Source organism: Pistacia vera, unplaced genomic scaffold (assembly GCF_008641045.1).
Source record: "Pistacia vera cultivar Batoury unplaced genomic scaffold, PisVer_v2 Contig190, whole genome shotgun sequence".
Taxonomy (NCBI): Eukaryota; Viridiplantae; Streptophyta; class Magnoliopsida; order Sapindales; family Anacardiaceae; genus Pistacia; species Pistacia vera.
This window is the reverse complement of record NW_022195991.1, coordinates 1,537,093-1,552,565: the sequence shown is the minus strand read 5'-3', so window position 1 is coordinate 1,552,565 and position 15,473 is coordinate 1,537,093. Positions and strand designations below refer to the sequence as shown.

The window sequence follows — 15,473 nt, the reverse complement described above, 5'->3', positions numbered from 1 at the left end:
TTGATATATGTTCAGTGCGAGTTGCCTTTTGCGTAGTTAATTTATGTATTTATAATTTATATTCCTTCAGTTATTATAATGTCAATATGCAGATTTCTCAACATTTATGTGCCACTTGAAAATTTTATATGAGTTGGAATGTTGGATAGAGTGGCAGGGTACTTTCCGACCTGAAGACTTTCACTTGAAAGAGCGGTCTCCTTATTTTCTCAACTTGTACACACATATGGCAAGGTCATGGAAATGCTTAACGATTGTCAATTGAAACGCCTTGTATCTGCTTTTCTGCACCAGAATTCAAGTATACTCTCCTCGATGTTGTTGCAATGCTTTACAATAATCCTTTTTATAAACTTTGTACAATACGAAGTTGAGAAACTCTGAAATTAATATATCTTATCTGGCAAACTGGGAACTTCGCATCACGGAAATCGGTGGACTGAGGTATGGGAATGATGCCCTCAAGCTTCATGATCATCCAACATCAGTTTGGGCTTTAAATATAGAAGTGGTATTATTTCAGTATCCCTGTGCTTCTTTTATATACCAGAGATGAGAATTGTCCGTGTTCTGTTGCTGTTTTCTGTATTCTTGCTTCCTAGTCATTTTTCATCGTATCTTTGCATTAATTCAAGTGCATCTAATGGGTGTTTGGCATATGATGGAACAGAGAAGTGCCTTCTGAAATTCTGTTCTTATAATGCAAGTGCTTGCTGCGATTCTGCCAAAGATATGCATTTGCAGCAGCTATTTCAGACATTCAACATCTCCAATATTGCATGTGCTTCTCTCCAAAAGTCAGTCTTATGTGCAGTAAGCCTCCTTGAACCTAAAATGAACCTTCTGTGATTATGCTTTTTTTATGCACATGGAAACCTGAGACGGTGGAGTTATGTTACCGTCTCACTAAAATCTATGGGAAGTTGGATTGTAATAAACTTAAAGCCTTTGATTGAATGAAATTGTAACTTCAGTTCTCATAAGTGCAGGTTTTAATGGTTGATATTTTCTTCTTTGGGTTTGTTTACTTTGATGCTGTCATGATTTTGAAGAAATAAATAGTACATTTAAATTTGGTAAAGTGATTTTCAATTGGTGTAATCTTCTTAATTGTTTGACGAGCAGATATGTGACCAGATTTTTGCTGAACTTTTTAAAGGGGAATCAGGCCTTAGAAATGTCTCTGCTCAGGGCAGCTTCACATTTTTAGAGAGGTCTAGTCGTTCTCAGGATAATTCTTCAACTGAGTTTTGCATGAAGGTGTGGGATACATGTGAAAATATATCCATATTGAATTCCCCATTTGCTTCTTCAAAGAAAGGAAGAGCTGGTAAGCAAATGTGTCCCTCTTGTTCCAAACTGATGGATGAATGGCAGTTGAAGAAAGGTTTCTGTGAAGCATTAGTTAGATCTTTAGATACAGGAGAGTTGCCTTTTTGTGATGAATCTGTTTCCCACTCGAAAGTAGAAGCTCCTTGGCCTGTAGATGGTCTGTGCCTTGAGAAAATTGGAAATGGGGCATATATTAATATGGTTCCGCATCCTGATGGTTCCAACCGTGTCTTCTTGTCGAACCAGCAAGGGAAAACATGGTTGGCAAACGTTCCTGACAGGGGATCTAATGGGATTTTGGGCATTGTTGAATCCAAACCATTTCTAGACTTAACCAAAGAAGTGGCCTTCGATATTGGGGTCGGTTTAATTAGCATGGCATTTCATCCAAACTTTGTAAACAATGGCCGCTTCTTTATGTCATTTAACTGTGATAAAATGAAACAGCCAGGATGTGTTGGGAGATGTTCATGTAATACAGATGTGGATTGTGATCCCGCAAAGCTTGGTGCCGATTATGGAGTCCAGCCATGTCAATATCATAGCATTGTCGCAGAGTATACTGTTAATGATACTTTATCAAAGCCTTCCTTGGTACACATTTGAACTCTTCTTCTAGCTTCTTTTAGAAATTTCTTGCCAGATTCTTATGGCCTTGCTTTATGATTATTTCCAGGCAAAAAGAGCAAATTCAGCAGAAGTGACAAGGATATTAACAATGGGCCTTCCATACAGCAGCGGTCACGCGGGTCAAATTCTTTTTGGACCTGCAGACGGGTATCTCTACCTTATGATTGCAGATGGTTCAGATGGAGATGATCCTTACAATTTTGCACAAAACAAGAAAACATTGCTGGGAAAGATCTTGAGAATTGATGTAGATCATAAACCAAGTAAGTAATGTAATTCCCACTGCTTCACATAGAAACACTCTACTTATTTTCCCTTCTTTAGTTTGTAGAAATATGATCTTCTGGTGATTGAAATTGTTAACCACTTGTGATATAATTGTAATTGGTATTGCTAGTTCTTCTTATTAATAAGATTGGTGGAACTATTGCTACTCAATAATCTGTTCCACGTTATCACTTACGGTTGACTTCGGTCTCTTCTATGCAACTTTTATTTGATCAGATTGTGTTAGATGCTATAAACAATGAAATTATGTTGTATAATGGCCCTTTATATTCTTAAATTTTATCATGTGAAGCAAACCAGAATAATGGATTCATCATTATTTCTCTGTTCCATTTGTTTTAACTTCACAATATTACTAGGTGTGACGGAAATTAATGAGCTAGGTCTATGGGGAAATTATTCTATACCAAAAGATAATCCATATATAGCTGACAAGGAACTAGAACCCGAGATCTGGGCCTTAGGTTTTCACAATCCTTGGCGTTGCAGTTTTGATTCAGAAAGACCATCCTACTTCATTTGTGGAGAGCCTGGACAGGTTAGGAAATTTATCTTTTCTCTAATTATATTTGGTAGGTCTTGCATTCTCATTATTTTGCCTCTTTTTAACATCAGATTTCCAAAGTTATCTATAAACAGAGTTTCTTCTTCGTTAAAATTTTCAAATTTATTTATTGACAACATGAATCACGACCATGTTCTGAATTACATTATTGTTATACCTCCGACATTTTCATAATTTTTTTAATCTTCCCGGGAAACATCATTCTGGAATCTTTTGACAGCTCTACCTCATCACACATGTTGCTCAGCTAGCCAACTACCATTATATCTATTGTATGCATAATCTTCTGCACCAGAATGTGCCATAAGAAATGTGTAGATTCTTTTTTCCTTGTTTACTTTCTGGATGATAATTTGACAACATAATTTGCTTTACATTATATTTTACTTTTTAATTCTTTTTTGTGTGAGGCAGGATCACTATGAAGAGGTTGACATTATCAGAAAGGGTGGGAATTATGGGTGGCAAGTTTACGAAGGTCCTCTGCTTTTCCATCCAGCACCAACAGAATCTCCAGCAGAATCTCCTGGAGGAAACACTTCTATCAGTTCAATAAATCCCATTTTTCCTGTAATGGGCTATAACCATTCTGAGATAGATACCAATATCGGATCAGCCTCAATAACGGGTGGTTATTTCTATCGTTCCAGGATTGATCCATGCTTGTATGGCAGGTGAGTACATCCATAAAGACCTCATTAGTCTAAACCAAAGTTTATCTTCTTTTGACCATTTTACTTTACCAATGAAATACCAGGTATTTGTACATGGATTTGTATGGAGTAGGTTTATGGGCCGGCACTGAAAATCCTGAAAACAGTGGGAAATTCAACACCACCAGAATTCAATTCAAATGTGCTCACGACTCTCCAATCCAATGTAGTTATATGGCAGGAAGTCCTCAACCTGACGTGGGTTATGTGTTCTCATTTGGAGAAGATAATAAGAAGGATGTTTATATTCTAACCAGCACAGGTGTATATAGAATAGCACGACCAAGCCGCTGTAATTTCACATGTTTAGAACAACATTTTGCAACTCCAACTCCACATTCTTCTTCTCCAAAGTTACTGAGTGGGAGGAAAATTATTGTTTTATTTCTTTCTGTTTTGTTACTCATCCTGGATGACATGTCATTTGTATATGGCTAGAACGATCTGTCATCCACGTAAATTTGTAATAACCGACTCGTCATTCAGTCACTGGAGTATAATTATCATTTGGGTTATATTACAATAAAATGTTTTTCTCTCTGATACACGACTTGAGTCAAAGATTGATTCACATAATTTATACTACTACTACTACTACTAATAATAATAATAATACTGGTCACTTGTATATCATATAAACCATGTGATGAATGACTTAAATAATTTCCCATCATCCATTCAACCTTTTTTTTTTTTTTTTTTTCGATGACCGGAGGTATTTGAACCAGTTTATGTGCACCTCAACTAATCCTCCCGAGATCTTGAAAATATCGGTTGAGTAAGAGTTTCAATGACTACCCTTATTAGCAATCGAGAAAGGGTTCGAACTTAGGACCTTTTAAATAATACACTCAAGAGTCTCTATCGAACTATTCGACCACCTAAAGGTAGTTATCATTAAGGTTTTAAAACCCAACTTGGAGAGTGACCCAGTTAGGTCATCGGGTTGGCCGGTCGAACCATGATGTTATTATGCTGATGTCAATGTGATGACGTCATTCTAACATCAACATGACATAAAAAAGAGGTTCAACCGTTAGGTCGAACCGGTGGTTCGTAATAAAAAATCAGATCTAACCGCAGTTCAAACTGGATCATTTGAAAATTTCGGTTTTTTAGTCGAGCCGACCCGGTTGAACCATCAATTCTTGGTTCAACCAGTTGAATTGGCCAAGATAGGCTGGGTTTTAAAACCATGGTTATCATGCATTCAACTTGCAATCAACAAAAATAAACAACAATAACATCATTGGGTAAATCAACTAGTGAGAAAATGAAACCTATTTCAAATTTGGTTTTCTAGAAAAAATTTAAATCGGCAAGAAGTCTTTGTAAATAATTATATGATATTAAAACATTTTAGATAAAATTTCTAAGGCTTAAACTAAACTTATGAGCGACATTTATGTGGTTTTCAAACAATAATAAAAAAAAAGTTAATATAATTGTTGATACAGAAATCTGCATCAACCAGAGAATTCCGATCGACCCTGGTGGGATCAGAATGGATGTGTGCATAATTACGGATAATCAGCAATAGACAAGTATTGAATGCAATAAAGTAAACGACAATGAGAATTTTTTAAGTGGTTCGACGAGGTAAACTCTTGAGCTAACGTCCACTGTTTTTTGTATTTGCGGTGAGAGTTTACAATGAGAATTCTGTGTGAATGTCGTAACCCTTTTTTCATCATTTGAAGGGGTTTATATATAAGGTTTATACAAAAGAAAGAGCGAAAATAAAGGGATTGCAATTGATCTAAACTGCAATTCCAATATTCTCGTGATTGGGCGTTGTAATTGCGCATAGATTGTTGTTGATCTAGTCATTCCTGCAATATCTGGGATTTGAAGTTATCTGAGAATTGATTGAATAATCATTCAGGTTGTTCACGACTAGCTTGTGTTGGGTCAAGCTATATGTTGCCGAGTTTATGCTGAGTCGGACAACTGGTGGAGTCGGATTGATTTTAGGTCAAGCTACATCCTCGCAGTAACCTAAGCTTGGTGGAAAAATTACACACAACAATAATTAAAGCATCAATCATCAATCAACTTGGTATCTTTTTGATACACACGATTACAAAAACAATAATGCAAATTTAAGTAATTAGCTAGTGTTCAAATCTTTAATAAAATTTGATCAATGTTTATTTTAAAGGTGTCCATATTGACTTGAGATTAAGCAAAAGCTAATCACTAATCACTACAACATGTCATTATATGAATTAATTATAGAGTAAACGTTTTTCCTACCCCAGGTTGCCTTAATGGCACTTTTCCACCCAAAAAAGTTTGAAAATTCCACTTTTCCACTCAAAGTTTATATTTCGATACTATCCAAAACTAATTCCGATAGCAAAAATGCTCTCCATTGCAACCATTTGAACCTCCAGTCCCCTCTTACTCTGATACCTGATTTCTTGCCAATTATTTTCCACCGCAAAGCTACATTTTTCTATTATTAGCTGATTTCTATTTGATTTTAGTAACGAATATTTAATTGGTCACTACTATTTGATCTATCAATCACCACTCTATAAAATTCTTCTTCCCTTATTTTTGGTGATTTAGTGAATATCGAATAAAAAAACGAAGTGTATTTTAAATATTAATAAAATATAAATTTTAAATAAAAAAGTAATATTTTTAAACTTTTTGGATAGCTAAACGTGGCTAAGGCAATCCTTGGGTGGGAAAAAGTCGTTTACTCATTAATTACACGAACTCTAGAAAACAGAACAAAACAAACACAAAACAAGCACAAAACATGAAGCCAAGCCAACTGCCAAGTTTACAAGATCTCATAAGACACTTGCAAGTTGATCTTCTTGTCGTGCTATGATGATAGACTGACAGATAATTAGGCTTTTTTTAATCCCTTCCTATTACAATATACTGTTTAAGTATATAATTAGAGAGTGGGTTGATCGATGGAAGTTTGTTTAATCAGGTCCAAGGTCACACGTGCCATTCAAAGGAGTTGGTCAATTTCGGCTTTGTCTCTAAAATCTACAAGATCTTACCTTTATGGCAGGTCAACAATGGCAACTTCAGCTTCAGCGTGGGGTTAAAAAGTGTCACTTCAACACATTAACAAACCCAGTTGAAAAGCATAACAGCAGAAAACAGCAAGCCAATCAGAAGTCTTCCAAAGCAAATCTATAAGTTTACATGGTAAATCATATGGAACCGAAGATAAAAACAGTTTCATGTTCTTGTGGATTTTCTTGGAAACCACTGTAACATGAATAACAAACTAAATCTATAAGTTATTCTAATTTGTCTTCTCTCCATGTTCACTTTTCAGCACTTAACAGCTACTTGCTACTTGGTCACTTAATTAATGTGAGAGTAGACTTTTGACCCATTTAATATTTTATGCTTTTGCACAACTAGATAATGTTGTCTATCATTGATGATGATGTGCAGAACTAGATGCAACCATTTTGATGTCAGCTTCACCATTGAATTCCCTTTTTTAATCTCTTTTAAGGTCTGTTTTTTATGGGTTGCCTTTTGGTGTTGGGTTTAAAGACACTGAACATGTTGGAGCAATAATTGCAGGCACAATACAGTCTCTCCAACTTGGTTTAGTAGGCAAGCAGGTGGGTGGGTTTCATCTTCAACCAACCCATTCATTTCCAAATTAAGATTTCGTTTGAAGTCAACTATAGAGACTGCCCAATAACGTTCTCACTTGGGTTCAAAGCTATTGGTGACCATTATCCATGAAGAATGAAAATGTCAAAGGCTTGTGAGAGAGAGAGTGTGTTGAGAGAGAAAGTAAGAGTTGAAACAAATTTTCCTTTTGGAAATAAATAAGGAGAAACTGATGTAGAGAGAGACAGAGAATTCAAAAAGATAGTGGATGAATTGAGAATAGTCAATAGTTTTATATTTTAAGAGGAAAAGAGAGAGCGAAAGGGATTTGAAAATGGTTTATCTTCTGGAAGCTGAGTTGAAGAGTTCTTAATATGAGAGAGACTATCTAGTTGGCCAGCAGTAGACAGAGAGATATAGATACTGAAAGATTTTAGCAGTTGGTAGTGGGCAGAATGTTTCAAAACACAGAAGGTTTTAGTCTGTAAATAATCTAATTTTTGAGTCAACAATGCCATGGCTATTGCTTCTTAAGATGATCCTAGTATAAAAGGAAGGGCTTTTATACTGCAATATCTGCTTTTTTCTCTGTCCATTTGGTGGAATGGAAGGTGTTCTTGCTATGATCTTCCTTTTTGTCAACTTTCTGTTGCTTCCAGATCCTTCATTTTCCCTTCCCTTATGCACTGATTCAAGTAGGTTTTTCTCTTTCACTGTTTTCTTATTTGATTTCTGTTCAACTTAATATCTACGTGGATTGACATTTGATTTTTTTTTTTTTTTTTTTTTTTTAATCCTTGAATGAAATGGTATAGCGGCTCCATTTACCCTGAACACCACACTGAAGTTTTGCCCTTACAATGGGAAGACATGCTGCAACTCCACAGATGATACGCAATTGCAGAATCAATTTAAAGCCATGAATATCTCTGATCCTGGCTGTGCTTCTGCTGTGAAATCAATCCTTTGTGCTGTAAGCTCTTGTTTCTCCGATAATAAAATATGATTCACCTGTTCATCTTCATATCTACGTGGTTGAGTGCTTGATGCCTCAGAGCATGATGTGTCCCAATATGTATCAATTGAGCATTAACAAATTAGGCTTACATATTTTCCCCTTTTATTAATGATTGCTTGCTTGAAGCTCTTCCTAAAATTGGAGTGACTTGATGTTAGCATTTTAGCTTAAACTATAAGATTCCAATTGAATAACCTCGTATAAAGGTTCTCTTTTCTTGTTTTATTGTGTTGTTTATTTCATTACATTTGTCATGATAAAAGTTTCACCATGTGATTTATTTCTTGTTTTATTATCATTGCAGAAATGCGATCAGTTTTCAGCAGAGTTATTTATGGTTAATTCTGTAACTCGACCAGTTCCTCTACTGTGCAACTCCACTACTTCAAACTCATCGCAGTCTAGAGAAGCAGTTAGTGATTTCTGCTCTGGAGTATGGGATACATGCCAAAATGTATCTATTCTGAATTCCCCCTTCTCCCCTTCATTACAAGGTCAAGCTGGAGCACCAGTCAATTCCAATTTTACCAAATTGACTGATTTCTGGCAGTCCAAAGCTGATTTCTGCAATGCTTTTGGGGGAGCATCTACTGAAAAATCAGTGTGCTTTGATGGTGAACCTGTCACACTAAATGACACTGAAACACCTAGTCCTCCGAACGGACTGTGCCTTGAGAAAATTGGAAATGGTTCCTACCTCAATATGGTTGCTCATCCTGATGGGTCCAACCGTGCATTCTTCTCTAACCAAGCTGGCAAGATTTGGTTGGCAACTATTCCCAACCACGGATCGGGAGAAGCATTGGACTTTGATGAATCCAGTCCCTTTGTAGATCTAAGTGATGAAGTTCACTTGGATACTACATTTGGGATGATGGGAATGGCATTTCATCCAAAATTTGCTCAAAATGGCCGATTTTTTGCTTCATTCAACTGTGATAAGGTTCTGTGGCCAGGATGTGCTGGAAGATGTTCATGCAATTCAGATGTGAATTGTGATCCTTCTAAACTAGGTACTGATAATGGTGCCCAGCCTTGCCAGTATCAAACTGTTATTGCAGAGTATACTGCTAATGGTACTGCATCCGCGCCTTCCTTGGTATGCATCTATAAAGCATAATTTCTACCTAATTCCTTATCATATTATTTCAACTCAATAATTCTCATCAAATTTTCACATCTTCCCAGGCAAAAAGTGCCAAACCAACAGAAATTAGAAGAATATTTACCATGGGCCTTCCATTTACTGGTCATCATGGTGGACAAATACTCTTTGGACCTGCAGATGGGTATTTGTACTTCATGATGGGAGATGGTGGTGGTGTGGGTGATCCCTACAACTTTTCCCAGAATAAGAAATCATTGCTAGGAAAAATCATGAGGCTTGATGTTGATAATGTACCAAGTGAGTAACAGCATGGAATAACTTCTACTTTTTTTTTTCTGTTGTTAATACTATCTGATTCTGTTCGCATACTTTCTTTGAAATTGTTTCAGTTTTCAAAGTCCAGTTTTTCATATCTAATTGTGTCTTTTAATGTCCTAAGTTCCATGGCACTTGATTGTTCTTGCCTTTCCGAAAAAGGAAGGTGGTTCATCAGATGTCAATTGAAACATATCAAATATCACCGGTTTAGTTCGGATACTTTGAGAAATCATTCTTATTTGATTTTAGTAAATCCATATGACTAATAGACTGGTTTATTCTCTTCGGTTTATTTACTTACCTTTGATTCAATTTGATTGCTTGTCTATCATTTTCAGGTGCTGCGGAAATTGAACAACTTGGTTTGTGGGGGAACTACTCTATTCCCAAAGACAATCCTTCCACTGAAGATGGAGACTTGCAACCTGAAATATGGGCTTTAGGATTAAGAAATCCCTGGCGCTGCAGTTTTGATTCAGAGAGACCTTCCTACTTTATGTGTGCAGATGTTGGACAGGTTTGAGCTTCAAGTACTGTCATTATTCAACTAAGAGTATAGTATGTTGATTGGTGAAACTTGGAAAACTCCTATTCAACTAAGAGTATTATGGTGGTTAACACTAGGTGTCTGTAATTTGTTACCTATTCATATATTCAAGTTTAATGCAATTAGAATGCCAAGTATGTGGCAATGGTTCATAAATTCAGAGCATGCATGACACTTTTAATCAATGTCATCTTACAGGATCTATATGAAGAGGTTGATCTCATCACCAAGGGTGGAAATTATGGCTGGCGTATGTTTGAAGGACCCTATCCTTACACTCCTCCAGCAACACCTGGAGGAAGTACACCTCTAAATTCCACTAACCCAATTTCCCCAGTTATGGGATACAACCACTCTGAAGTAAACAAGAAGGAAGGATCGGCATCAATCACAGGAGGTTATTTCTATCGGTCCACAACTGATCCATGCACGTCCGGAAAGTAAGTGGTGGTGTTTGTATTGGTCTTAACTTCAGACTATAGTATTGATAAGTTGAACTACAAGTTGGTAGTATATATATGACAACTGAAGACCTCTAAAGAGCATTGATATTCTCTCTGAAAATGGACAGTTCAGTCACTTCTGTATGATTCAAAGATGTTCCTGCAGTATGAGGCTTTTCTGTGGAACTACACCACTACTAACCTTAAACGATTTTACTGATTTTTCTTAATTTGGATTTTCAGGTACTTGTATGCAGATTTGTATGCTACTTCTCTGTGGGCAGGCAGTGAAAACCCGGAAAACAGTGGCAACTTTACCACTAGCAAAATTCCTTTTGGTTGTGCAAAAGACTCACCTATACAGTGCAGCTCTGTCCAAGGAAGTGATCTTCCCAGTTTGGGTTACATTTTCTCATTTGGGGAAGACAACCAGAAGGATATCTTTATCCTTACCAGTGGTGGAGTTTATAGAGTTGTTCGTCCAAGTCGCTGCAATTATACTTGCTCAAAGGAAAATGTTACAGCTGTTGAAACCCCGAGTCCTACTTCATCTCCCCCTTCATATGCAAACCAGTTGAGAAGTGCATATGGTAGTCTGGTGCTCCTATTCTCTTCTTTGATGTTTCTTCTACTGTGCCTTCTGTAAGTTATGACTGCTGAATGTTAGACAAAGATAAGGTGACATTTGAATCCAGTAGATGAAATTGTTGTACCCTAAATTATCTTTCCTCTTTGTATATCAGGATGGTTAGAGAGAGATGTATCAAATGCTTTATGAATTTTGGCCTTTGGGTTCAGTTTTTTTGACTTCCTTTATAATCCGTTCCAGCAAGCTGCAGTTGCAACTGTCTGCTTTTCATTATTTGAGAACTAATTTATCATTATTTATCATAATTAGACATAAACCCAACTAGGGCTTGAGATTTTTTGTAAATGGAAATCATCTCTGTCAAGGATAAGCTATTAGATTTAGTTTTCTGCACTCATCATAAAACTAAATAAATAAATTGCCTTTCCATGGATAATGAAAGATAATTGTCATGTTCTTTGTTCTGGGCAGCCAAGTCTGTCAATTGCTATTGTATTATTGAATTTTGGAAGTTTTCTCTTTTTCCAGCCAACAGAATCTTAGATATCCAGGCTCACACAACCAAAGAAATATTTTGATGGCCCCACCAAATATATAGCTTGATGGTATTAGAAACAAAGTTCAAAAAGATGGAGAAGACTAAGCAATAGAAAACTTCCAGGATGGCATCTGTTGACTGGAAGATGATCACAAGGTTAAATTATACTTTGATTCCATTAAAAGAATGGTTACAGTAAACCTTATTGGTTTTTAACATCAACAACTCACAGAGAGGATGTAATTCAGAGAACAAATAAGAAAAAGTAACCTCTTCAGTCTTCACCATCTAGATTCATGTTAACTGCTTGCTTGCATTCTCATTAAAGGTCGTTCTCTCGAAGAATCAGCCATGTGATAGAGAATTTTGCATTAGCCAGTTGACCTAAAAAGTCTGCGGAATTTCATTATGGCTGCTTCCAGTCTTTACATTGGCCTACATCATGATAAACTGTCTGACCCTAAGCACTTATTTATTTCATGTATGGAATTATCCCTGCACGACCAACCAATTTGATTCGTTCGCCATAATTTGCATCTAATTTATACCTTTTTGAACCACTATTATATTTTCTTAGTGTGATTATGAGCAAGTCAATATGCTGTCTACAAGATCAGCACACAAAGCTGATACAAAAATGTCAATAGCTAGGATGCATCAATCTATCATTCACCTATAACTCCCGGAACTGCGCCGAACATAAAACAGAAAGCAGCCTTAATTGATCAACTTTATTCATGAAGTAAATTGTATCAATTTTAGTGATAGTTAATTTCCAGAAACTAAGTGTCCAAGATACAAACAGCAGATATACTTCCCATATCTCATGGCAGTTTATGGGAGATATTTATGATTCAGAGCATGATGAAACAGCATCTTTTAGGAGACTAGAGACAACACACTTAAGGTGGAAAATTCGAGCATGTATCAACTAAATTTAATGTTCAAGAGAAAGGAAAATTAAACAAAAAAAAAAAAAAAAAAAGGTTCCATGTTTTAATGTAATATATAGTTTAACGTTTGAACCATGGTAGCTAGCTTTCATGTGTCAACTTTTTTGCCATTTCATGGGACAATCATGATACTATCAGTCTGTTACAAACTTTATCTACAGAAGGAAACGAGAAGACAGAGAGACAGAGATATAATATCATGGAAAATATATAAGAAATTCTCTTGTGGATATGTACTTTAGGTTATGACCATGGCCAGTGATTCAGTTTCATACTGATACTCTACTTGTTCTTTTTCTTTGCATTTGCTAAATCTACATTAAAAAACATGATCAGGTTGGAATTCTGAGAATGCAGCTCTCTCCTGCCAACATAAGGTACCTACCTGTTAAAGTCACAATATATATATGATCTTTTGAGTACATGATTCAAGATTAATATATAATGAAGATAAAATATTCTTAAAAATGACTACCATATGTAATTGTCAATGAATTGGGATAGCTGTGATTTATGTTTTGCACAACCCAAATGCATGTCATATACCTTGTGTATGAGAGAAATGAAATTGTTTGGGAGGGATCAAGGGGATCTCTCTGCCCAAAAGAGATGGCAGCTACTGCAACCGATACATATATATGTATGTGTGTGTGTGTGTGTGTGTGACAGAAGGTGCCATCTCTCCTGCGACAGAGAACTCCACCATATCCCTACTTGATCACATCTTTCGCTTGCATATGTGCTTACCTTCAAAACCACCCTCAACTTAACACACACTTTTAAATTGGAGCTCTAGAAGAGAAGGAATTAATCAATGTTGGTTCATTTGCTAACAACTGGACTCTATTTATAAAATTCAATGAGGTAAGGGTCTCTCTTTGTCTTAGTGGAAATTATGTAAAAGCCGGGGAGAACCGAACATGTAAAACTCAAAAAAAAAAAAAAAAATAAAAAAAAAAATAAAACAGCGTTGCTTCATGAGAATTACAAAAAGTACAAACCATACCCCAATTTCACGGTCAGTAGTGGAAAAGTTAGCACTTCAATTATTTTACGTGCTGTGCTATCTTTCCTAACATCTGGTGAGGGATAAGGTGCTGAAATTATATTTTATAATATTAATTTTCACAAGTATATAGCATAATTAATTAACTAAATACCATTAAATTCTTTATTACTCTTCATCTTTATCGTTTTCTCTAAGCTATGCTAACATTCTATGGGAAAGTCCAAGGTTCAACAGAGATCAATTATCATTCTAAACCACAGTGAGTGGGAAATTTGTTCTGAGAATCTCATTCCAGTTTGGCCTCTGTTCTATCAACTGATCCCTAATGATGACAGTACCATATCCCCGGCTTCTACATAATTTCCATTAAGACTAAGAGAGACCCTTACCTCCTTGACTTTCCCGGTGGGTTGGCTATGTTTCCTGATACAAAAGTCCAGCAACTTTATAATACAAGAAGAAGTAAATAAAGTTCGGCATCAAATTGGCAACGTTCAGTAACTGATTGATAACAAAGTATGGACAGTAACTAAGGTAGATACTATTTTCCAATTTAGAGATGGAATTGGATTACAATAGTCTTCTTGACTTAGATATATTTGCTTGTTGAGACCAATGATTTTTCACACAACGTCACATAAATTATATTCATGGTCATGAATCTATGTTTTTTTTTTTTTTTTTTTTTTTTTTGGGATAACGGGTGTCCAGACCAGTTTACGCGCATCTCAACTAATCTCCGGGGTCCTTAAGTTAACACTGGGTAAACCCTCGTTGCCACTCCTATTAGCAATCGAGGGGAATCGAACTCAAATCTCTTAAGTAATACACTCAAGAGTTTTATAGCCCCACCCGCCACCAATGGGTGATTTCGATGAATCTATGTCTCTTTGGTGGCATGTTAATTATTGTTTAGTCAATGGCTGTGACGTACATTTAATGGAAGATTATGAAGAATATATTTTAGCAATGACTTTCAGTGACAAGTTTGCTTTCTTCCTGTCTACAAACTCTTATTTTTGCATAAAAAGCTGAAAAAAATTGTTGCCCATTTGAATAACAAGTTTCTACTTTTTTCCTGTATGATCATCAACCCAATTATATGTATGCCTCAGCTCCATCATTGCATCAATAAGAGTTGCTGTACTGATTTTCCTACTATAACTCAAAGTTGGGCCCATTTCACACATATATATATATATATATATATATATATATGAATATATAGAAGATGAGCTGCAGCTAGCGTACAGAAAGGAACTTTGAAACAGTTCTTTTCCAGACCATTTACAAGAACATGTAGGAATTACAGCTACTGCATTTAGCGTCGTGATTTTTAATTAAAAAAAAGGGTTCAGAACTAGTATATAATGAATAAAATACAATATACCATTTTCAGAAAGTTGACCTAAATTATGAACATTCACGGACCATTGTATATTTCTTGCATCTTGTGTCTCTACGTTTTGTTACAATACAACATTGTAATACTACTTCAATGTAAAACTCGTCGTAATAAGAAGTTAAAAACTTGTGAACCAAAACATAAAACTTATAATATTGCTTTTTACATGGTTTCATACATGTATTGCATAAATCCCCATTTTTCTTGCGTCTAGATTAACAAGTAGTGTTGTTCATGTACACCTAAACCATTAAAGTCACAGGAATAGTCATAATCATGTAATAAACGATGAGAAAGTGAGCAAATCATTGATAACAGTGTCTATATTTATAATGAAATGAAAGTTTGATAGCATATTTGGAAAGTTCAAAGTTTGGTATGCCTTCTGATTCGATTTCTAAATATGTTAGGTAT

At 35.8% G+C, this 15,473-nt stretch overlaps 2 protein-coding genes across 4 annotated transcripts; both read left to right on the top strand.

Moving 5' to 3' along the window:
- The first annotated feature begins 106 nt into the window (after positions 1–106).
- On the top strand, positions 107–4,072 carry LOC116127279 (HIPL1 protein-like). 3 transcript variants are annotated; one of them, XM_031412939.1, is made up of 7 exons: positions 107–511; positions 671–813; positions 1,126–1,926; positions 2,009–2,225; positions 2,610–2,788; positions 3,230–3,489; positions 3,573–4,072. In XM_031412939.1, exons 2-7 carry the CDS (start codon positions 733–735, stop codon positions 3,964–3,966), a joined length of 1,932 nt encoding a protein of 643 aa, XP_031268799.1. In that variant the 5' UTR covers positions 107–511; positions 671–732; the 3' UTR covers positions 3,967–4,072. The 3 variants fall into 3 exon arrangements, with proteins under 3 accessions (XP_031268799.1, XP_031268798.1, XP_031268800.1); XM_031412938.1 differs by having other exon boundaries at positions 107–813; XM_031412940.1 differs by lacking the exon at positions 107–511 and having other exon boundaries at positions 696–1,076; positions 1,160–1,926.
- Positions 4,073–7,735: 3,663 nt separating this feature from the next.
- On the top strand, positions 7,736–11,397 carry LOC116127391 (HIPL1 protein-like). The gene is made up of 7 exons (XM_031413036.1): positions 7,736–7,826; positions 7,947–8,104; positions 8,454–9,248; positions 9,338–9,554; positions 9,914–10,092; positions 10,321–10,562; positions 10,809–11,397. Exons 1-7 carry the CDS (start codon positions 7,736–7,738, stop codon positions 11,209–11,211), a joined length of 2,085 nt encoding a protein of 694 aa, XP_031268896.1. The 3' UTR covers positions 11,212–11,397.
- Positions 11,398–15,473: the final 4,076 nt, after the last annotated feature.

What these genes read in the sequence shown, in the direction of transcription:
- LOC116127279 (XM_031412938.1), top strand. Translation starts at nt 553, where the DNA reads ATGAGAATTGTCCGTGTTCTGTTGCTGTTTTCTGTATTCTTGCTTCCT. An exon ending in TGATGTAGATCATAAACCAA is followed by an intron (nt 2,226 to 2,609) that starts GTAAGTAATGTA and finishes CAATATTACTAG; the next exon opens with GTGTGACGGAAATTAATGAG. An exon ending in TTTGTGGAGAGCCTGGACAG is followed by an intron (nt 2,789 to 3,229) that starts GTTAGGAAATTT and finishes TGTGTGAGGCAG; the next exon opens with GATCACTATGAAGAGGTTGA.
- LOC116127391 (XM_031413036.1), top strand. Translation starts at nt 7,736, where the DNA reads ATGGAAGGTGTTCTTGCTATGATCTTCCTTTTTGTCAACTTTCTGTTG. An exon ending in TCCCTTATGCACTGATTCAA is followed by an intron (nt 7,827 to 7,946) that starts GTAGGTTTTTCT and finishes GAAATGGTATAG; the next exon opens with CGGCTCCATTTACCCTGAAC. An exon ending in TGATGTTGATAATGTACCAA is followed by an intron (nt 9,555 to 9,913) that starts GTGAGTAACAGC and finishes TATCATTTTCAG; the next exon opens with GTGCTGCGGAAATTGAACAA.